The following is a 24215-nucleotide window of genomic DNA, read 5'->3' as shown; positions in this document are numbered from 1 at the left end:
AATACTTCCTCAGTATTTTTTCACTCTCATTTGAACTAATTATTTATTTTCTTAAAATAATCTTATTGTAATCTACAGTTTTTATTAATATATATTTCAATGCACTGTTGCCACAAACCAACACATTTCACAACATATGCTGGTGATATTAAACCTGTTTCAGATTCTGACCTTAAGGCACTTGATAAGCAAAAAGACTAAAATCTAATTGTGCTTTTCTGATGCAGACCCAGCCACAACAAAATCTGGGCAACTATCATTTTACACTTCTGGGATTGAGGCTGACAAAACAAGTGGTTTACTATTGTATTATTCTACACATTCACATATGACTAATATGAAAAGAATGATGTTGGTAATAGCAACACACATCAAAGTTGCTGGTGAATGCAGCAGGCCAGGCAGCATCTATAGGAAGAAGTACAGTCGACGTTTCAGGCCGAGACCCTTCGTCAGGACTAACTGAAGGAAGAGCTAGTAAGAGATTTGAAAGTGGGAGGGGGAGGGAGAGATCCAAAATGATAGGAGAAGACAGGAGGGGGAGGGATGGAGCCAAGAGCTGGACAGGGGATTGGCAAAGGGGATATGAGAAGATATGAAGGGTCTCGGCCTAAAACGTCGACTGTACCTCTTCCTAGAGATGCTGCCTGGTCTGCTGTGTTCACCAGCAACTTTGATGTGTGTTGCTTGAATTTCCAGCATCTGCAGAATTCCTGTTGTTCGATGTTGGTAATAGACCTGTATTGCCATGATCTTAATTTTTATGTCTTCACTACTTGAGTATACTTGATATTTTAAAACATGCTAATATTATGTACAATTGATATGGTTTTGTACATAAATATTTCAATTTAAAGTATGTTTTATGTATTGTACAGTACTGCTGCCACAAAACAAATTTCACGACATAACACAATAAGAGCATAAGATGTAGAACAGAATTAGGCCATTCAGACTATGGAGTCTGATCTGCAATTCTATCATGACCGATTTATTTTCCTCTCAACCTCATTCTTCTACCTTCTCCGCATAACCTTTGACATCCATACCTATTAAATATACCCAATGATTTGACCTCCACAGCCATCTGTGACAATGAACTCCATGATTTTACCCACCACTCCATGACTAAAGAAATTCCTCTTCATCTGTTTTCTAAAGGATCACACTTCTATTCTGAGATGGTTCCCTGTGGTTCTAGACTTCCCCAATATTGGAAACATCCTCTGCACATCCACCCTATCTAGGTCTTTCAATATTCCACAGGATTCAATGAGATCCCTCCTTATTCTTCTAAACTCTAGCAAGTACAGGGCCAGAGCCATCAAATGCTCCTCATTCACTAACCCTTCCATTCCCAGGATCATTGTAGTAAACCTCCTCTGGACTCTCTCCAATTCCACACATCCTTTCTTAGAAATGGGGCCCACAACCGCTCACAATACTCCAAATGCAGTCTGACCAGTGTCTTATAAAGCCTCAACATTATGTTCATATTTTATACTCTAGCCCTCTGGAGATGAATGTTATTATTGTTTTTGCCTTCCGTACCACCAACTCAACCTGCAAGTTAACCTTTAAGGAATCCTGCACTGGTACTCCCAAGTCCTTTTTGCGCTTCCAATCTCTCAATTTGCTCCATTTTAGTTTACGCTTTTATTCCTTCTACCAAAGTGCATGACCATACACTTCCCTACACTATATTCCATCTGCCACTTCTTTACCCATTCTCCTAATCTGTCCAAATTCTGCAGACTCCCTGCTTCCACAACAGAAAGTATATCTCCACCCACCTTTATATCATCAGCAAACTTGGCCACAAAACAATTGATTCTATCTGCCAGATCATTAACATATAGTGCGAAAAGTAGCAGATCCAACACTGACCCCTGAAGGACATCACTAATCACCAACAACCAACCAGAAAACGCCTCCTTTATTCCCATTCTTTGCCTTCCGCCAGCCAGCCAATCTTCTGTCAATGCTAGTATCTTGCCTGTAATACCATGGGTTCTTATCATGATTAGCATCTTATGTGTGGTACTTAGTCAAGAGCCTTCTGAAAATTCAAGTAAAACAATATCCACTGATTCTTTTTTGTCTAGCCTGCCTATTATTTCCTCAAAGAATTCCAACAGATTTGTTAGGTGGGATTTCCCTTTAAGGAAACCATGCTGACTTCAGACTATTTTGTCATGTGCCTCCAAGTTCCCCAAAACCTCATCCTTACTGATGGACTCTAACATCTTGCCAACCACTGAATTTAGCCGAACTGTACCATAATTTCCCGTCTTTTGCCTCTCTCCCTTCTTATTGAGTGGATGTCTGGAGATGTAGAGGAGACTTGACCCAAGAGCAGAGAAGCAGAGCAGTGAACAATAACTTTAATAATAGACCACAAAACTATAAACCACAAGGGGGCCACAAAACAAGAGAGAACAGGAACTAAACACAACAGACAGCAAGGTAAACTTTAAGCTGGGTAAAAAGCTAGGAGCAACAGATTGAGTCAGAACAAGGACTGTGGATTGCAGCTGGGGTAAAATAGGCTGCAGGTGATGCGTCTGGAACGAGCTGTAGATGAATCGTATTAGCTGGGTGCAGACTGGGAGGTGCCCGCATGTGCAGGCTGGGAAGCGTCACTGGGAGCACACCTGACAGTGGAGTGACATTTGCAATTTTCCAGTCCTCCAGAACCTTCCCAGACTCTAGTGATTCTAGAAAGATCTCTATTAATACCTCCACACTCTCTTCCAGGGACATTAAACCTGATTCTGATTCTCATTGAGTGCTAATGAATATTTCTGTGAGAAAGATTTTTAAGTAAGCCGCAGTGCTCTCTTTTGATAATAAAGTCACAAGTTATAGAAATATTTACCATAAATTTTAAATAAACTTCAAAATTATAGAAACTAACAGATTTAAAGCCTTTATCATCAGAATAAAAGCACATTGAAAATAAGAAAATAACTTTAAAAATACAATTGATTTATACAATGTAAATTTCTAAATTTCTAAATTCATTTTGCCCAAACTTCAATCAACTTTGGACACAATATATTCTGTTACGTAGCCTAAGCTAAGGTTCCAGAGACTTGAACCAAGGAATTAGATTATTTGGTGATGCTTCTTTCAGAAATTGGGTTTGCTGAATGTAAATTATAATTTCTAGATGAAATTATACTCATTGCAAAATGAGTTGCACCTTCACCTTCATTCATGATCCCTGTTAATGCACTTGACATTCTTCCAGCATTACTTGTGAACTTCGTGATGTCAATCATTACACAGCACAATTATAACTGGTCTGACATACATTGGAAGTTCCTCGAAGTGACATTGAAGAATGTCACTTCAGAATAATGATTAAAACCTGCAGCATTCTTAATTTATTTGTAGATTAATGGACTATTCTCCTGTCATTGAAACACATCGTAAGATGATACCAGAATAGATTGTAGACGTTTGAAACATCTCCCAGAGTCCTCAGAGTGTACTCAAACCAGTAGTGTGTGCTCCTTGCAACCTTTAACAGCTGAGCGACTTGTTGATGGATACTTCAATGCTAGCAACATTTTTATTACTGGAAGCTTTGCAAGTATTGTAGGCAAATCTGGGAGGGTCACAGTCAGCACACAGGTCACAGTTATACCGATGTCCTCAGATCCTTGCTCCCAAAGGGTCTTTACAGATAGGGGATCATGCCTGGTCCTCTCAAATGAGCAATATTAGCTCAGGTTGTCAAGATGTGATAAATGAGATCTTCGACATTTAGTAGGGTGACCTTTGGGTATGGCGCACTCTTACCGTGGAGGTCAACTGCTTTCAATTTCCAGGCGTCTGGTGGCTGTTAGAGAGCTTTAGCATATCTCTCAGTTTATTACCCATCAGAGCAGGAGAGAAGTCATCCAGGCTTTGTATACATAGAGGAACAACTTTGTGGCCTTTGGTTTTTGTGAAGAATAGAAGGCAACATCTCGTGCACAGGGATTTTCCAGGATTGTTGTCTTTCCCAAGGTGCAAGCAGCCATCTAGTACACTCATGTTTCATGAAGGCTCCCTGGAAGAATCTAGTTTTATAGGGTTTCTTCCTGATGTGCAAGTTGCTGTGTATCAAAGAAGAATATTCACACACCACTTCCACTTTTCCTGGCAGCTCCCCAACTTAATCATTATCAAGGAATCCATTTTGCCAGCCTTCTTAATGAACAACACTGCCAATAAAGGGGGAACAAAGGTTATTCTATCCAGTTGGTATCGACATCACTTTGTTCTCCTCCCATTCTAGCTGAGTGCCAATTCAAAAGAAGAAGAGTAGTAGTGTAGAATACTACTATTATGCTGAAAATGAGACTACAGTGTTGTCAGCAGTCCAGGGCTGAATTTGCCTAACTGATGGAGGGTCTTCCTGTGGTGTGGTGCAGGCTGCATAACCTGGCCAACCGGAGAGAACAACTGATTCACTAGTCAGAAACCCCACATACTGAGCATCAAAAACCACAATTAGAAAATCAACAGGAGCACCAGGACAAATAAAGCTCTGGAGGAGATTCCTTTTCAATATCATGAGCTTCAGCATCCTGCTGAGCAAAGAAGGGAGGCAATATCTCATAACTGGTTTACTTTTGAACAATAATTCTTATGGGCCTCAGTGAGTCTCCCTATCAAAACAAGTGACCCTGTACAAGTACCTTCCATAAACATTGTTACGTACCCCGTAACTGGGTTGCCAAACCAGCAGAAATGGATCACTCAGTTGGAGTCTGGATTACTAGAACTAAGAAAGTTTTATTAAAGAAACAAGCAACACAGTAATCGAAAGGATAATAAATGCAACAGTTCAGCAATGTTAACCACACATGTGCACAGAATTAAGATAACAGCATCAATCAAGCTCTATCGTTGTCTAGGGGTAAATGACCAAATTTCAAAGTGATTCAAAGTTCAGTTCGCAGTAATCGTTGCCATGGCGATGGACAAGGTGGGGGAAGAGAGAGATAGAGCAGGAACAACTGATCATTCAGACACGGCTTCACTCACAGACCGGCGGGATGGCTCACAAGCAGCTTTTTGGGCGGGTCCTTGGTGATGTCACCTGAGGTCACCGACTGTGACCCCTCCTCCAGATGCGGTCGATCCTCTGCAGTGAACCCGGCACCCAGGCAAGGGCGGACACACACCGGGTTCCCGCTGATCGTACCTTTCCACCCTGGTCGTTGTCTGATACTTCTCACCCACTCGTGAGAGGCGCACCGCTTCCAGGGTCTCGTTACCTCGGGTGGCGTGTGTCTGTCTTAGCGAACCTGTCCCTTTTTATCCCCCTGCTGGAGTATCGCCTGTCCATCACTTCAAACAGTTCAGGGTTCAAAGGGGGGAGCCGCTCCAGACAGCTCTCTCTCTCTCCCACGTCCCTTCATTACACATCTCCAGACGCTGCTCCATTGTTCCTTATCTCTCCTTCCCCTGAGGGCAGGTGGCAGACCAACTGCTGATGCCACTGATGCTAGCCCAGGCCAGCAAACATCTTAATTTTATGTGTATTCTCGTAACACTTCCCCCCTTTAAGGATTTTTACCGGGAGGTAAAAATTACAAACATGACTACATTATTTGATACATACACAATATATATCTTTATCAGCTATTTGGCTAACACAGCGAGTTTGAAGCTGTCAACACCTTGACAGACAGTCATCACATTTTCTGTTCCTTTTACACGTGTTATTAATAATCCCTTAGACCAGGCTCCAACTCAGCAAACTTCATAGTGGCCAAAAACACTGATGAATTGCGACCAATGTAACCTCTCATTTGGTTTTGTCCCGGACCACAACAACAAGGGTCGTCCCATTCCGACTCAATTTTCTCTCGCAAGGGCTTAGTAGGAGGGGGACGGGTATTGACCACAGAGTTATTGCAAAACTTCCTGCAGTACCCCACCATCTCCAAGAGTCTTCTGAGGGCCCTCTTGTCTGTCGGGGTTGGGAGGTCAGCGATAGCCTGCATTGTAGCTTGCATCGCTGCCAGCTGCTCCTGTGTCACCACAATTCCCAGGTAAGTGACCCTCGTGTGGCCGAATTCATTTTTTTCAAGGTTCACTATCAAACTGGCTTCAGACAGCCGTATTAACTTGCCAATACACACCTCTGTGTTCATCAGCCCTTTAGTCACTGAATTACTCAAAAAATATGGGTGTTGTTTACTTGGCTGCCCTATTGTAACCACAATCACCCAACGTCCCAGTTCTTTGCATTTCCTCGGGACAATCAAACACATGGCTGCGAGTCGTTTAATTACTCCTTCTAAAGATTCGCTTTGTTCGGGGATTAAGGGAGAGACCTTATCAGTAGACCTGGCCAAAACAATAGCCTTCTCCCATCTGACCGATCCCATCCTAATCTTTTCAAAATGGTTTTTTCCTCTTATCAGGGGGCCCCTAGCTTCATTGATTTCCACGCTAACACCGACTAGGTTTGTTAGCATATCAAAAGCCGGTGACCGTCTCAGTTCGCGTCGGTCATGATCAATAACATTTTTCCCCCTGGGCAGCCGTAACTCTCTTTCATGATTCCACCAACTGTTTCCTCCAGCACCGCAAAATGTCCACCGGGGCGTACCTCGTGGGCCATGTTAAAAACCTCATCCCCATAACTCTTTTGCACCACCCCCCATTCCTCATCTGCGGGTACTGTACTTGATTTCCCTTTCTTCCTTAGCACTTCCTCCTCCGCACAATAGCTTGTCAAGGCTGTGTCAGAGAGAGCGGTCTCTGCCAAAACCATCAGCCCCTCGTCTCGCTCCTGCGTCTGCACAAATTCTTTCCTGGCTACTGCTACGTCCGTCCCAGCTCCCTCACTACCTCTTATCTCACTACACCCTGTCTCATACAAGGTTGGCAGAAACGTTTCAGCCAAATTTACCACCACAGCTAAATTCACTACCGCAGCCCTATGATAAACCTGTGAGTCCATGGGCGGGGCCTCACTGTTGGCAGGCTGACCTGTCAATCTCACGACTGGGAACACGATTCCCCCGGCGATGTCATTACCGAGCAAAACTTCCACGTCTTTCATCGGTAATTCGGACCTCACCCCGATCGTGACTAGTCCAGAGACCAGGTTGCTCTGTAAGTGTATCTGGTGCAAAGGGACTGACTCTGTCCCTTCCCCAACACCTTTGACCTCTACCTCCCCAGTCTGGGTCTCTGAGCTAAACTCTAATAAACTCTTCAGTATTAGTGACTGACACGCTCCCGTGTCTCTCCAGATCCGCACTGGAACTGGTTTTAACCCCTCCTTCACTGACACCAATCCGGCCGAGATAAACCTCTCGCGCCCTTCCTGGACTTTTTCAGACCTGTCCTTCCCTAGCGGTTCGCTTAACAGCTTGATACAGCCATTCAAAATTTCCACTTTTCCTTTTCCCGTCTCCTTCTTTGGGGCAAAGCACCTGGACGCAAAGTGTCCGACTTTCCCACAATTATAACAGACGACCCCAGGAGACTTCCGACCAGACTGCTCCCGGTCTACCTGATCCTTTTCACTAGTCCCCGGCTTACTTTCTGACTTTTCCGGCGGACTCTCCCCTCCGTCCTGACTACCCTTCTGGTAGCCTTTACTCGGGGCAAACTTCATTTTATGCGTCAACGCATACTCATCCGCTAACTTAGCAGTTGCGGCTAACGTGGCTGCCTCTTTCTCATCGAGGTAGGGTCTCATACCCTCAGGGACACAACCTTTAAACTGCTCAATCAGAATCAGCTGCAGCAGTCTGTCATAATCCCCCTCTACCCCTTTCGAGGCGCACCAACGCTCACAATATGTTTGCATCTCACGAGCAAACTCCAAATACGTGCGGTCCCACTGCTTCCTCGCATTCCGGAACCTCTGCCGGTTTGCCTCCGGGACCAACTCATAAATCCTGAGGATGGCCTCTTTCACCACCTCATACCTCTGGGCATCTTCCGCGGACAAAGCGGAGTAAGCTTCTTGGGCCTTCCCTTTCAGTACACTCTGAAGTAAAACAACCCACTTATCCCTCGGCCAGTCCTGACTTATAGCCACTTTCTCGAAATGGCGGAAGTACCGATCCACGTCGGTATCGTCAAATGGGGGAACCAGCCTAACCTCCTGGGTCGCCCGGAACCCTCCACCTTGGTTCGGCACGAGCCCCTGCTCGGCCCTTATCCTTAACTTTTCCAGCTCAAATTCCCTTTCCCTCTGTTTCCCTCTCTCTTCTCGCTCCCATTGCCTCTCTTTCTCCTCTCTCTCTAACTGTCTTTCTCTCTCTTGCCTTTCTAACTCTCTCTTCTTCTCTTCGTGTTCTAACTGCCGTACCCGGAACTCGTGCTCGAGTCTCAGTTTTTCAAGCTGCACCTGTACCGCGTCTCCAGCAGGTTTTTCAATAGACACCACCCCCAGCTCACCTTGGGGAAACACACCTTTAGATACATAGTGCTCTACAATAGCTCTGTGTATCTCCTCTCTCCTCATTGTCGACTTCACCTTAGAAAGATTCAACCGTTTTGCCACAGCTATCAATTCCGATTTCCTGGCATCCTCTAATGCCTCCAAGGTCGGCGCCTTTATAAATTCCTCAACCTCCATTTCTGCTGTTTGTCTTTTCTTTCTTTCGGGAATTTTAACCCAATCAATTTACTCCGTCCCAAATTTAGCGTTCAAAATCGCGGACGAGAACCCCACTTATGTTACGTACCCCGTAACTGGGTTGCCAAACCAGCAGAAATGGATCACTCAGTTGGAGTCTGGATTACTAGAACTAAGAAAGTTTTATTAAAGAAACAAGCAACACAGTAATCGAAAGGATAATAAATGCAACAGTTCAGCAATGTTAACCACACATGTGCACAGAATTAAGATAACAGCATCAATCAAGCTCTATCGTTATCTAGGGGTAAATGACCAAATTTCAAAGTGACTCAAAGTTCAGTTCGCAGTAATCGTTGCCATGGCGATGGACAAGGTGGGGGAAGAGAGAGATAGAGCAGGAACAACTGATCATTCAGAACACTGCTTCACTCACAGACCGGCGGGATGGCTCACAAGCAGCTTTTTGGGCGGGTCCTTGGTGATGTCACCTGAGGTCACCGACTGTGACCCCTCCTCCAGATGCGGTCGATCCTCTGCAGTGAACCCGGCACCCAGGCAAGGGCGGACACACACCGGGTTCCCGCTGATCGTACCTTTCCACCCTGGTCGTTGTCTGATACTTCTCACCCACTCGTGAGAGGCGCACCGCTTCCAGGGTCTCGTTACCTCGGGTGGCGTGTGTCTGCCTTAGCGAACCGGTCCCTTTTTATCCCCCTGCTGGGGTATCGCCTGTCCATCACTTCAAACAGTTCAGGGTTCAAAGGGGGGAGCCGCTCCAGACAGCTCTCTCTCTCTCCCACGTCCCTTCATTACACATCTCCAGACGCTGCTCCATTGTTCCTTATCTCTCCTTCCCCTGAGGGCAGGTGGCAGACCAACTGCTGATGCCACTGATGCTAGCCCAGGCCAGCAAACATCTTAATTTTATGTGTATTCTCGTAACAACATGATCACAGTACACCAAAAAGCATGAGTGAGAATCCAAAAGACACACAATATTCCATATTTGCTGCTTTGTGGGACTACCACAATGATTTACAATCCCTGTTGTTGCTACTAAAATGCCTTGGCACAACATCTCTGTTTATCTTGGTGAATGGTTTTCTGTTTAAATCACTCCAACCTCCAGATGAAACAAAAAAAACTTGGCGCAATTCCGATCTGCAGATGCTAACAAGGAACAAAATCTTTCATGCTCTGACAAGCTGATCAGTGCCAATGGTAGATACTTACGGCAATGCAACTGACAATAATGTACATCACAATATATTGTGCAGGCTGCTATGCAATGGGTAAGGAGATGTACTTCATGCTAGTAAAATCTAAACTCCTTCAACTGAAGTCAAAAGGTTTATTTTAAAGCCCTGAAATAACTGAGTACACCAAGATAAATGATGGGAAGAATGTACCTAAATCTCCCCTGTGAGGACAAGCTTCCTGTTGTATCCTAAATTTGAATAGGTAAGCCTGACAATGTTCCCACCGCCTCACTGTTCATCTGTATCAGCTTTCTCATTAAAGTATCCCAAATGTAGTTTTCACTTGAGTCTTCTGGGGGAAGTATTGATGTGTAAACCATCTCCCTCCAACTGCTTCAACCTCGGGAGTACCCACATCAGATTCCTATGCCTCTTCTGAAAGACAGTGCCCTGCTCAGACCTGGCACCTCTACCAGTCGAATGCCCCTCTAACCTACTTTTCTCATCCCCGCAGTGCCAGTCTCTGAGATGGTGCTGTGTGATCAGGTGCAATGACGCACTGTGCTCATCCTCATCAAGTTCCTCCTCTCTTTTCCTTCCTTCCTGTTCCTTCATCTCCTTGTTTCCACTTGGTCCTGATGTTGTAGTGAAGGGGTAAACAGAAGAGATATCCTCATATCCTGCACAGACAAAACAGAAGAGAGTTGCATATATAAGCAGTGCACTTTGGTGATGCAGAAATGTATGCACGGTAATAAAGATATATGCTATTGATCTTTACAAAGGTGATGCACTGATCACAATGAATCAGAGTTAATGTACATACCTGGCACACTTCATACTGCCTCTCCATGAGGCTTCACATGAGGAGGTGGATCATCTCCTCCAGCTTGGTGAGACAGTGCACTTGAGAGAGTATCTCACCTATCCAGGTGGCCTCTCTGCTATTCTTCGTTGTTGAGCTAAATGGAGCAAATGGACACTGAATAACCTTTACATCGTCCCATGTACAGGGAAGTTATTGACACATAGGTGTGGTTGTGTTGGTGACTAACAATTTGTGTGTGTCTGTGTGTTTGTGTAAGCATTTCAGTGTGAGAGAACAGTTATTACATTTCTTCCGATACTATTCCAATGTGTGGGGATCTTCACCCCAGAGCCACCTTCTGCTAAGATGGTGTGATGCTGGCAGTATCTCCTACCACATCTCTCACTCTTCTTCCCAGATCCCCTAGTGGTATATAAGATCTCACTGATGCGTAACTTTGTCACTTACAGATAGTTCAGAAGTTCACTGCCCCTACCAGGCAGCTTCTCTCTGTCCATGATAGTCACAGTATGTGTTGCTGATGTATGGTTGCGAGAGGACAATGCCTTACAGATTAAGGCTGGCCCCATTAGGAAATTACCAGGTCACATTTTAGCAATTTTTTATGAGTGGAAAATATGCTATACACATGTTTTGGTCAATTTCCCATGTCTTGAGGGGTAATTAACTTGGCAATAGTACTACATGCAACAATATTTCAACAAGTTGATTTCAACTTCTTGCCAGATAGATATTACGATAATCGATTACTGCTAATTAACACAAAAATTCAGAATACTTACTAAATATAAACAGATAATTATCTACTTATACAATTTTTTTACTTTTTAAAGAAAATACTGTTTTCTGGGCAATTCTTCCGTACAAAAGCAGAGATTTTTCACATTAAGCATTCCTTATACCTTTTTACCAGAAGACTACTAAATTTTGTTAAGTGTATTTCATGTTCTTACACAACGTACTGTGGTTATTATGCATTTTTAGTTAACTCTTTCATACTGTACATGCCATCATTAGTATAAAATGGCACAAAGCTCTGTGTCAAATGTTACCAAAATTTATTCTCATTTTTCTAGGGTGCATCACAACCTGGTATGCAAGTTATCTTGTCCAAGGCGGAAGAAGCTGCAGAAGATTGTGAACATGGCGCAGCACATCACACAAACCAATCTTCCGTCCTTGGACACACTTTACACCGCACGCTCTCGGAGCAGTGCTGCCAGGATAATCAAGGACACAACCCACCCAGCCAACACACTTTTCATCCCTCTTCCCTCCGGGAGAAGGCTCAGGAGCTTGAAGACTCGTATGGCCAGATTTGGGAACAGCTTCTTTCCAACTGTGATAAGACTGCTGAATGGATCCTTACCCAGATCTGGGCCGTACCCTCCAAATATCCGGACCTGCCTCTCAGTTTTTTTTGTACTACCTTACTTTCCATTTTTCTAATTTTTCTATTTATGATTTATAATTTAAATTTTTAATATTTACTATCGATTTGTAATCCAGGGAGCGGGAAGCGCAGAATCAAATATCACTATGATGATTGTACGTTCTAGTATCAATTGTTTGGTGACAATAAAGTATAAAGTATATCAATGGTGACATTTATTTTATGGCTCTCAAACTGATTAATTTTCCATCACAAATCACCTCATTTCTCACATATTCTCTCTGATAATAAAGTAACGTGTAAAAACTCCAGGTGATCCACATGTTTGTTGCTCCAGTTCCAGCATCTGCAGTCTCTTGGGTCTCAATATAAAAACTCTTGTTTATGAAACAGTGAATTTTGGGGAAGATTGTCTGTCATCCAGATCTATTATCAAATAAACCTTTAACTCTGCTACTCTCAAGCACAGGATGAAGTGCAGCCTTCTGTTCAGCAGGATTCTGGCACTTGGACACGAGCACTGCACCATTAGACACCTTATGGATTCCAAAGAAGCAGTGCAAATTTCTCACTTCTCAGGTAGGTGAAATGCTTGTGGAGCCTATGCCAAGTTAGGCCTGGCAGATACAAAGTAGATCCATTATAATGAATGGGAGAAATTGGTTGCTAGGGGAAAGGTAACTGGAGTTTTTTTTTAATGCAACACACACAAAATGCTGGAGGAACTCAGCAGGCCAGGCAGTATCTATGGAAAAGAGTATAGTTGATGTTTTGGACCCAGACCATTCAACAGGATGTTTGGCCCGAAAAGTCGACAATACTCTTTTCCATAGATGCTGCCTGGCCTGCTGAGTTCATCCTGTATTTTGTGTATGTTGCTTGGATTTCCAGCATCTGCAGATTTTCTCTTGTTCGTGATTGGGTTTTTTTTATATATATGATTTTATTGTGTGTTTAATTATTCTTGTGTGTGTATGCCTGTGGTTTTTCAGTCTTTTAATGAGAAACATGTTATTTAAAATTCAAGGAAATATGCTAACACTCAACAACGGCTTGTAAAATCAAAGATAATGAATGGCTATTGAGGCCATTCTCTTAATGCAGTCGAGGCCTTGTACTGTACTTGTGTCATCTCATCAACTCATCTACACTGATAAACTAGGAACCACACCCCGTGATCATGCTGGAAGAAACTGTATGATTCAGGAATGGGCAGCTCGCAATCCGGGGCAGAGGAAGCTCCGCAGCAATGGTAATCTGTTGAATCAGAATCAGAATCAAATAGGATTGACAGGATTGAAATCCGTTCTCTGCAAATTTTGTTAAAGAACGGAAAACTTGCATGTACTTCTCACACCCTTTTTAGAACATCCCAAAGCCATTTACAGTCAATTAGCTAAAACACTGGAGGTAACTCTGCTATTCTTTCCATACAATTCATCATGCCCACCAGAGGAACCAGAAAGGAGCCTGCCTTAATGATTCATCTCAATGCCAAGTAGAACAGCACTTTCCATTTATAGAGCATCTTTAACATGGAATAATACCCCATAGATGCACACTGCAACAAAAAGTGGTTTCAAGCCAAATGAGGAGACATTAGGACAGCCATCAGAAACAGATTTAAAGGAATATTTTAAAGTTAACGAATGAGGCAGTGAGGCAGAATATAATTCTGGACCCAATGGTCCGTACTGCAAAAAGAAAAATTACAAATTACCAAGCAAACAGAGTTTATGTAGGGCATTACAGCCCAGAAACATCAGAATTCTCAGAGGAAGTTACAGTGAAAATGAAGGAGGTAGTGGTGGTTGATGAAGCCTTGAAGACATTAGAGGTACTGGGTCTGCAGAGTATTGGAAGGGCGGAAGTTTATAAAGGAGAGAAAAAACAGCTGCAGAAAGCTGCAAACTCAACCAGCTCCATTATGGACACTAGCCTCTCCAGTATCAAAGACATCTTCAAAAGGTGATGCCCCAAAGATGCAGTATCTGCCATTAAGTACTCCCATCACCCAGGACATACTTCTTCTCATTGCCTGTATCAAGGAGGAGGTACACTCAATATTTTAGGAACAGCTTCTTCTCTACTGTCATCAGACTTCTGAATGGGCAATGACTCATGTACACTACCTCACTGTGTTTTTTTTTGCTCTCTTTTTGCAGTACTTAATTAAAATTTATATTTCTTATTGTAATTTACAGTTTTTAAAATTTTATATTGCAATCTACAGCTGCCTCAAAACATATATCATGACTTTATTAAAAATCTACTGAGATAGAGCACAGAATAGGCACTTCCGGCCCTTCAAGCCAAGCTGCCCAGCAATTCTCTTGATTTAATCTGAGTTTAATCATGGGGCAGTTTAGAACGACCAACTGACCTACCAACAAGTACGTCTTTGGACTGTGGGAGGAAACCGGAGCACTTGGAGGAAACACACGCCGTCACGGGGAGAACATACAGGCAGCAAAGGGAATTGAACCCAGGTTGCTGGTACGATAAAGCGTTGTGCTAGCCACTACGTTTTACATATGCTAGTGATATTAAACCTGATACTGAATCTGAGATGAAAGATACTTGAAGAGAACAATGAAATAATTCCACTGGAAAATAACAAAAGCAGAAGAATAAGAGACAAACAAGAGAAAATCTGCAGATGCTGGAAATCCAAGCAACACACAAGAATAAAAGAAAGGGTAAGAGAGAAGGTAGAAAATTTGAGGTTAGTGTCTGCATCATGCATACATGTGGAGCAAAGTTCTTAGGTGTTGTTTCTTAATAGTGATGTGCAGATAAGGAACAAGAGGAAGACATAGACTACTGTGTATGACAGACAGAAGGCATGAATGTCGATGCTCTGACTCTGGTTGAATATATAAGATGATTAGGTCAATTCCATTCAGCCAGTCAAGAAAGGAACTGGAAGTGAATGCAGTGCTTGATCATTTCCATTTTCTATAAGTACACTCAAATATCAATCACAGGGCTTGGCATTTGACAATTTTATTGGGAGAAATTTCCTTGCTTTGGTAAGGGTAGAAATAGAATCGAATAAATTCAAAAATGGAGCCACGGAAAGATGGGCACAGATTTGCAAATCAACAGCAGTTTAATGTTGGATTGGGGTGTGATGTACTGTAGTGTTACTTTTCTTGTAGCTTAGTTTTCCTGTGCTTGTTTGTAATTTTATATAATCACCTATTTGCCATACATTTAATTGTTCAGTTAATTATCGAGCAATAACAGTATAGTGGCTTCTGTATATTTCTAGAAACTTCTTTGCTTTCCATAGCCAGTGTCACACCACTTGAATTCGGCTATTTTATAGGTTAATTGTTATCATTGGAATTCTTTGTTATCTGTATTCCGAATATGAGACAACCACAACAAATTTTTGTCTTGCCTTTCTTTGTTCGTTCTTTGTTCATGTAACATTTAATAAAATTGCTAGCAATAAATTTTATTCTTCATTCTAGGCTTCTGAAGTAACACTGGATTGCAAAAGTATCAGTATCTAACACGAAATAAAATGAGTTTACTACAGTAGAAATAACCAGCTAGATTCCTGAAAGCAGCACTAGGCTAAACACCAAAAATATATTTGGCAGTTTCTCTGTATCCTATGTGATCAAATATTCTGCAATATTTACCTGGCCTAGATGTTCAAGACTGTATGTTTCTACTGAATCTCTCAGCAAGCAGATGATATTCATTTACAGATAGGAGGGGCTGGTAACCAACAATCCTGCAGCATTAGTGTTTAAAATATATGATAACATGTATTATCAACCAAAGAGCATTGGAAGGTACATACAAATTAGGAAATTACTTTCTTTCTGTCATATTCAAACTAGAAAAAAGCAGACTTGCAAACTATTTTGAAAGATAAACTCTAACTGGCAAGGCTGACTTTCAAGAACTAACTTGATGAAAGACTGGCAGCCTGAACTATTAACTCCGTTTCTCTTTCCACAGATACTACCTGGGCTGCTGAACATTTTCAACATTTACAGATTTTATTCCAAGAGCCTGTACTTCCTACAAAAGTACATTTTTCAGTACAGATCTGAATTCTTCACACAGTACTAGATTTGGACACAATTAATTTAAATCTGCTTTGCTTAGTAGACAGTATGAGCATAGAGTTAAAGGCCTAGAAATTCAAGCAAATATCAGATTCTTTTGAATGTCATGTAATTGAAATCTGACTTTAATCCTGTTACTCACACGTGTTGACATTATTGGGTGAACCATATTCCTGTCACAGGTGAAGTGCCATAGATCTAATTTTTAAGGTTACTGACTTTAATTCAATTCTTGTATGATCCAACATCATTGTTATTCCTAGGAAAACCATGCTTTACCATGACATAACAGGATTGGGATCCTGTCAGATAAGTTTGAACCTTCCCATATGGCACCAATATATCCCTTCCCCAATTTCACTACTGACTCCACGCAACCCAGGCCCCAACCTCCAGATGTTCAGGAATTCCCCATTCTCTAACCCTACTGATGTTCAAAGTTCCCCTGGTCCCCTGATGTTCTGAAGTTTCGGGAGCACTGGTAGCCAGCACCATATTTGAAGATCACTTTCCCAGCCCTGGCAATCTTCGTAATTTCCCTCCCAACCACAATCCCAGTACTAATCCTCACTGTCCTTGAAGGCAACTCCAACCCCATTACCAACTGGCCACCTACCTTTCTTAGGAACCAATCACAGACCCTAACCTTGGGCTTCAGCCCCAGCCTTCTCTTCTGTTTGAATCCTCATACTTCACCCCCCTCCCTCCACCCAAAATTCCCAGATCCAGATTCGGTTCCAGTTTACAATTTTTTCCATGAAGGAAAAAAGCAACAACCTTTCACCAGTGCTTGAGGAACTCTATGCATTAGAATTTCCAGCCAAGAATAAAACTTTTGGGGAAGGTTTATACTAGTTTGGCAGGGGGGTGGGAAGCACAGGGATAGGTCAGAGTATGGGGCAGTTGTTGTGAAGGAAGATGCAGCCCATAGAGAGACTGTGAGGAAGGGCAGGCAATGGAAAGGGCATAATCACAGTCAGTTGAATGGGTTGAAATGGATCTATTTAAATGTGAGAAGTATCAGAAACAAAGGAGATGAACTTAAGAGCATGGGTCAGTACATGGAAATATGACATTGTGCCCATTACAGACTTGGCTGTCATAAGAGCAGGAATGGCTGCTGGGTATTCCAGAGTTCAGGTGTTTCAAAAGGGACAGGGCGGGAGGTAAAAGAGGTGGGGGAGTGGCATAGCTAATCAGGAATAGTATCACAGCTAGAGAAAGGGAGGACATCCAGGAAGGATCATTTACTGAGTCAGTGTAGCTGGAAGTAAGAAACAAGTAGGGAGCAATCACTCTATTGGGAGTATTCTATAGACCCCCCCCCCCACCCAACAGACATTGAGGTGCAGTTTGGGAAGCAGATCTTGGAAAGATGCCAAAATAACAATGATGCTATCACGGGTGACTTCAACTTCCCTAATATTGACTGGCACCTCCTCAGTGCAAAATGTCTAGATGGGGCAGAATTTGTTAAGTAATTAGCCTGAACTATTTTTTAAATCCCAAAGCCAATGACCTTTTCACAATGTGTTCCATTCATTGGCTTTCTTCAAAAGCACTTTGAAAACCCCGTTTCCTCATTTTGTTATTTCATATTTTATCTTGTTCTTCTATGTAGGGGGCATTATAAAAACAAAAATAAATCAAATAAAAAATATGGACTTGAACGCAAGTCACCTAATTACTTGTGTTGTTTCGATCCATGGGGTAGCACAATTCAATACCACAGCTCCAAGATATAATGCTCCCTAATCATACACAGCCCTTATGCAAACAGTGAATTTAATCAGGTACTGCAAATAAAAAACATTTAAACATTGGATGAAACAGGTTTTTGGCAGACCAAAAATATTCTTTTATTTAAATGGTGCATGCATTTTCAATTGATCGCTCTAAGTATTGTAGCAACAGAACCTTTCATAGGATATACACAAAAGCTAAAATTAATCCTATATTTTACATTGTGCCAACTGAAAATAAAATTATTAGATAGGGCACCTTTCTCTATATATCTCATTTTACAGCAAAATGAAAGGAATACCTGCTCAGTAACAGCACTTTGATGTATTGCAAAATAAATAACTGATCACATTGCCAACAATAGGTATGATTGCTTATGAAGTATGTGGTTCACTTCAACAAAACCTTGCAATAAGGTACTGAACTATCTGATACATCATCTAATTTCCAATGAGAAAACATTAGTTTTGGATATGATAAATAACCTTAATATTAATCATACTAATATGTGGGAAAGCATCGGGAATGTCAAAAATGTAAAATTAGGGAATGTATTCACAGCCCATTAATACAGTTTTGAGGCAAGTATCTCACCAAAGAGGGATGGAACATTCAATGACACACTGTACTTGTATTGGACTTCCAATGCACCACTACAACCTGATTTAAAATTCAACAGTAGATGTGTACACTGCCACAGCCTCAGGAATCTCAGCTACAAAAGGAAGCAGAACTGGAAGTGGAATTGATTTATTACTGTCATGTGTACCAAGACACAGTGAAAAACTTTTCTTGCATACGGTTTGTACAGATCAATTCATTATGCAGTGTATTGAGATAGCACAAGGTAAAACAGTAACATAATGCAGAATAAAACATAATAGCTACAGAGAAAGTGCAGTGCAGGTGACAGTAAGATGCAAAATCATAACAAGGCAGTGAGATCAGGAGCAATCTTATCAAACTAGGGAACCATTCAATAGTCTTAAAACAGTGGGGTAAAAGCTGTCACTGAGCCTGGTTGTACATGATTTCAGGCTTTTGCATCTTCTGCTTGATGGCTGAGGGGAGAGGAGAGAATGTCAGGGTTGGTTTTTGACTATGCTGGTTGCTTTATTGAGGCAACAAGATGTACAGAGAGAGATACAACTACCTGAAGATTAAATGCCTTAAAAGCATTCCTTGTTGGTCAACAGGAGAAAAAGAGCAGCTCCAATAAACTCCACCCTGCCAATCATCTAACTCTCTCACAACTGCTCAACAAAAATATATTCAACACCATGCAATGCACTCTCACTATTGTCTCCCTCAATACTCTCAGCCCTGATTCCCCAGCTCTATACAGCAACCCACTCCTCCAGCCTTTCTAATTACTGGGATCTCTTGTTGCTGTTCTGTTTAACAGATGTGGGCTTATTAGCTCAACTGATAGCTTAATGGGAAGTCACAACAATAATTATGATGAGGTCTTGGCAAAATTCTGTGTTCTTGGCCTCAAAACAAAAATCAGTTTGCTACATCCTAAGCAACACACACAAAATGCTGGAGGAACTCAGCAGGCCACAGCATCTATGGAAAAGAGTAAACAGTCGATGTTTCAGGCTGAGATCATGAAGGGTCTTGGCCTGAAATGTTGACTGTTTACTCTTTTCCACAGATGCTTCCTAGCCTGCTGAGATCCTCCAGTATTTTGTGTGTGTTGCTTTGGATTTCTGGCATCTGCAGATTTTTTTTGTGTTTGTGATTCTGTTGCTACATCCTACCCTACTTCCCTCAAGTCACAGGTCTTAAATGCAGTTAACAAGGGAATGTTCTAAAGTTCACTCATAGTTCAAAAATAACCTTCTGAACTCTGGAATAAATCTCATTTATTCCACTACTGAACCCTCTTCGCTATTCATAGGATAACTCATTTCCAATCAGAACTCTATAATCCCTCCCATGGTCTGAAAGTCCATCCATCAAAACTTTGAACATATGCATGTAGTAGTAACCCAGCACTCACAGCTCACTAGATACAGAATTCCAAACATTTATAACTCATTCTTCCTCATCTCAATCCTCACTGGCCTACTCCTCTCTGATACCATGCTTTTTGGTTTTGGACTTTGCCACCAAGGAAGACATCCTCACAACATCTCTTCTGTCAAATTCCTTCAGAACCTTCTACATTTCATCCCAAGACTATACCTCCTTTGTGAAGGATACCAAAACCATACAGTGTGGTCACACTGCTCAATCATTCTGCACATTCTCACTTGTGATCTAATCTACAGGCAATAAGGCACGATCCCATTTGCATTCTTAATTACTTGCTGTGTCTGCATGATAACTTGTTGTATCTCTCAGATATCCCAGCAACTGCTTTTACATAAAATAAATTTATTTAAATAACATAAACAACAGGAATTCTGCAGATGCTGGAAATTCAAGCAACACACATAAAAGTTGCTGGTGAACGCAGCAGGCCAGGCAGCATCTCTAGGAAGAGGTGCAGTCGACGTTTCAGGCTGAGAGCCTTCGTCAGGACTAACTGAAGGAAGAGGGAGTAAGGGATTTGAAAGTTGGAGGGGGAGGGGGAGATCCAAAATGATAGGAGAAGACAGGAGGGGGAGGGATGGAGCCAAGAGCTGGACAGGTGATAGGCAAAAGGGATACGAGAGGATCATGGGACAGGAGGTCCGGGAAGAAAGACAAGGGTGGGGGGGGGGAACCCAGAGGATGATACGAGAGGATCATGGGACACCTTATATTCCGTCTGGGTAGCTTCCAACCTGATGGCATGAACATCGACTTCTCTAACTTCCGCTAATGCCCCACCTCCCCCTCGTACCCCATCTGTTACTTATTTTTATACACACATTCTTTCTCTCAATCTCCTTTTTCTCCCTTTGTCCCTCTGAATATACCCCGTGCCCATCCTCTGGGTCCCTCCCCCCTGTCTTTCTTCCCGGACCTCCTGTCCCATGATCCTCTCGTATCCCTTTTGCCTATCACCTGTCCAGCTCTTGGCTCCATCCCTCCCCCTCCTGTCTTCTCCTATCATTTTGGATCTCCCGCTCCCCCTCCAACTTTCAAATCCCTTACTCACTCTTCCTTCAGTTAGTCCTGACAAAGGGTCTCGGCCTGAAACGTCGACTGCACCTCTTCCTAGAGATGCTGCCTGGCCTGCTGCGTTCACCAGCAACTTTTATGTGTGTTGCTTTTATTTAAATAACATTTTGGCTTTTTAATTTTCCTACCAAAGTGCATAACCTCACTTCCCTTATCATGTTTATTTTGCTGTCTTTTTGTCTCCACTTACCCAATGAATTCTGTCTCTCTGGGTCCTCTAAACGTACTCTCCTATCTATTCCTGTACTGTCAGCAAACTGTCGAGAGTTATTAATGTACATGTATTGTATATAAAAAAGTTAGGACTCTAATCTTGCCGAAATACTCAGTTTTTAATATAATTTTAAAAATGTCATACTGGCTGCAATACATTCATGAAGCTTTGATTCCAAGTGGAATACTGTCACATTTTTACCATGTTGGGATTAGTACAATGGCGCTACCTTTGTCATTTTTTTCTCAAAAAAGTTTTTTTCTTGTTTGATTAACATTTAAAGTGTCCCTTACCGTTGACAAAACTTTTATTTATTTCCCTTTGGCAACATGATAGTAAATGCAAAATTGAAACGCTCAAGGACTCTAACAGTAATTATAATTAAATCCTACCATCCCCTGTATCCATCTGAAGATGTTACAGGAGGGTAGTAATCCTTGTGGAGGCATCATCTTTCATTAAATGCTTGCTCCTTGTCACATCACGGGCAATCAATGTTGGCTGCAAAAGCATAAACTACTATTTCATTTTAAAAGCGTTGTAAAACGAAAGACGCTGTGTGCATAAAGATTACAGTTAACACGCAATTCTTTTAATAGTGAAGGAGTTATCAGAAAGCGCACTTGTACCCTAAGGGGCATTCTACTGAGCTATCGAAAAGCAAGTTAAATTAAAGCTCAGTGGGAAAGGCAGGAGCAGGGCAGAGGTGATTGATAGTGTAGATATTATTTAGTAATCCGAACACGTTTTAATCTGGTTGTAGGGCACAGCTGCTTGCAGAACTGTGAAATGCAAGGTCGCATATGTTGAGCTCAATCGATGAAGTCAGAACAGAGGTGCACCATCTATCCAAAACGGCCATCCCCTAAAGACTAACACAAGCTACACACAGCTGTATCTACCTACTGCTATTCCACCTCCCAAATCCCCCGCCAACGTGACTAGTTCTCCCATCACTGCCATCTCCTCAAAATCGTGGTGACGAACCAAGAGGCGTGTTAGCCTCCATGAAGGTTACACCTCTGTACCGTCTCGTCTGCTGTGGTTAAACATTCACAGTGGAACACTCTTGAAGGTCGAGATCAGGACAGGCGCGTTCTCCCATTTCACTCGGCAACACACGAGCTTATTTCAAGGTTGACGAGAATTCTGGAATTTGTTTTACAACCTCTAAAAATAAAATCATTCAACTTCAAGACAGAAATTCAAATGAGACAATAATAGAATCCATTAGTCACGGTAGAAGGCGATCGTAACTGATGACCAACAATGCTGCAGGAAACAAAACCCACAGGGGGGAAAAACACGATAAATACAATTCCCCAGACTGACCGAAAAAGGTCACCCCGGCCATTCCAGAGAGGTCTTTTTTATTATTATTTACTTCGCCCACCAGCAAATAAAAGCATTCTGCAGCACAGATAGCAGCCTTCAAAATCATGGCAACGTAGTGTTTATTTTTGTGAGGACGACGACCGAGAACGCCATGACCTGTTCAGCACACATTTCCCTGCGCAGGGTCTTGATTAAACAGACACATCAGGCGCACAGGGACAACGTGAGTTTCGAAGTTTCGATCCACCGCAAACATCTAACATTATTTCATGCAGAATTTCATTTTACAGTCGTACATTTTCTGATTTGGAAATTACATTTGGATTTCAGTACAACAATTGTAGTTCGTGTGTTAGAAGACCTATAAATTACCATCAGGCACAAATTGTCACAAGCAACACACATCAAAGTTGCTGGTGAACGCAGCAGGCCAGGCAGCATCTCTAGGAAGAGGTACAGTCGACGTTTCAGGCCGAGACCCTTCGTCAGGACAAATTGTTTCTACTCAAAAAAACTTTCTAAATAGATCCGAAGAAAAATAATGGAGTGCTTCTTTATAGGAAATGAACTATTAGTCTTTTTTTTAAACGGGGAAAAGGGCTTTGCAATCGTTTTTACCCCACTGCAGGTTCGTCAAACTATTAGGCAACAATATAGGCTCTTGTGATACAACATCAATCATCAAAAGGCAAATTAGCAGCTCATCCTATGAAGCATTTCAAACATTTACCTTTTTTTTGCAGATTCGAATACCAACATCTGAACATGACAAAATTGAGAAAAGTGGGAAACTCAACGCAACACGGAGAAATTCTGATGAACGATCGACCCGAAATTGCACATTGCACATTTAGCCGGAGACGTAACGTAAAGATTTTTACTCCTCATGTATGTGAAGGATGTAAGAAATAAAGTCAATTCAAACGTCAACTGTTTTTTCTCCCTCCTGAGAAGTTGCCAGGCCCGCTGAATGGCCTTTTTTACTGCGTCCATTTCAAATCTCCAGTATCTGCAGGTTCTTCCCCCCCCCCTTCGATTGAACCAACCAGCTCATATTTCCCTCAACCAGTTTTCTAAACCATTCTTAAACGTTCACAATGGCTCGGTCTTTATCACTAACAAACAATCCTTTATGAATATAAAACTTCCCTGCTCTTTGCCCTATTTAACACACGCAAGCGCCTGCGGAGAATTGCTCATTGTTCAGTCTAACAAATTTAAAACGCCTCAACACATACTTCATCTTCTAATAAAATAGCATTATACTTCCATATATATGAAAAAAGAGAAAATGCTAGGCATTTTAGGCAGTATTTGCGGAGAGAGTAACAGATCGGTGATCTTTAACTAAAACTATGAAATAGTACAAATAAAGCAAGTTAAAATTTGTGGGAAGGAGGAGAGTGAGTGAGTGCAAAAGAGGGCAAGTCTAGATTAGACAAGTGGTCTGAAGGTGCAGAATGTGGTGAAAAGCATAGTGTGTGTATGGGGAGAGGGGTGTAGGGAACATTGAACTCCGAAATTACCAGGAGAGGACAGGAATAGAATGCAGATTAAATATTTTAAGGTTGAACAGGTTGATTATCTGAGATTGGTGAATTCAATGTTGGATCAGGAAAATGTAGTACTTGAACTTATGAAAGAGTGGTTAGAAGAGATGGCAGGCTCCTGAGTTAAGGGCAGCCAGATGAA

The 24215-nt window shown here is 42.1% G+C and overlaps 1 protein-coding gene and 1 long non-coding RNA gene across 4 annotated transcripts in view; one reads left to right on the top strand and one right to left on the bottom strand.

Moving 5' to 3' along the window:
* ppm1lb (protein phosphatase, Mg2+/Mn2+ dependent, 1Lb) overlaps positions 1-24215 on the bottom strand; it is a 147339-nt gene that overhangs the window by 121374 nt on the left and 1750 nt on the right. Inside the window, exons 2-3 of one of the 3 annotated variants that reach the window (XM_063045839.1) lie at positions 10634-10769; positions 662-10487 (exon numbers count right to left, since the gene is read on the bottom strand). The exons of 1 other annotated variant lie outside the window; for it this stretch is intronic. In XM_063045839.1, coding sequence (XP_062901909.1) covers positions 6503-8605 — 2103 coding nt within the window. In that variant the 5' untranslated portion in view covers positions 8606-10487; positions 10634-10769 and the 3' untranslated portion in view covers positions 662-6502. Of the gene's footprint in view, positions 1-661; positions 10488-10633; positions 10770-24215 lie in introns of those variants that run through there. One more of the 3 variants, XM_063045840.1, reaches the window with a different exon arrangement.
* On the top strand, positions 21094-23453 carry LOC134345340 (uncharacterized). The gene is made up of 2 exons (XR_010017660.1): positions 21094-22746; positions 23267-23453. It is a non-coding gene; the product is annotated as an uncharacterized LOC134345340 (long non-coding RNA).

This window comes from Mobula hypostoma, chromosome 4 (assembly GCF_963921235.1).
Source record: "Mobula hypostoma chromosome 4, sMobHyp1.1, whole genome shotgun sequence".
Lineage (NCBI taxonomy): Eukaryota > Metazoa > Chordata > Chondrichthyes > Myliobatiformes > Myliobatidae > Mobula > Mobula hypostoma.
This window is presented reverse-complemented; position numbering and strand designations above follow the sequence as displayed.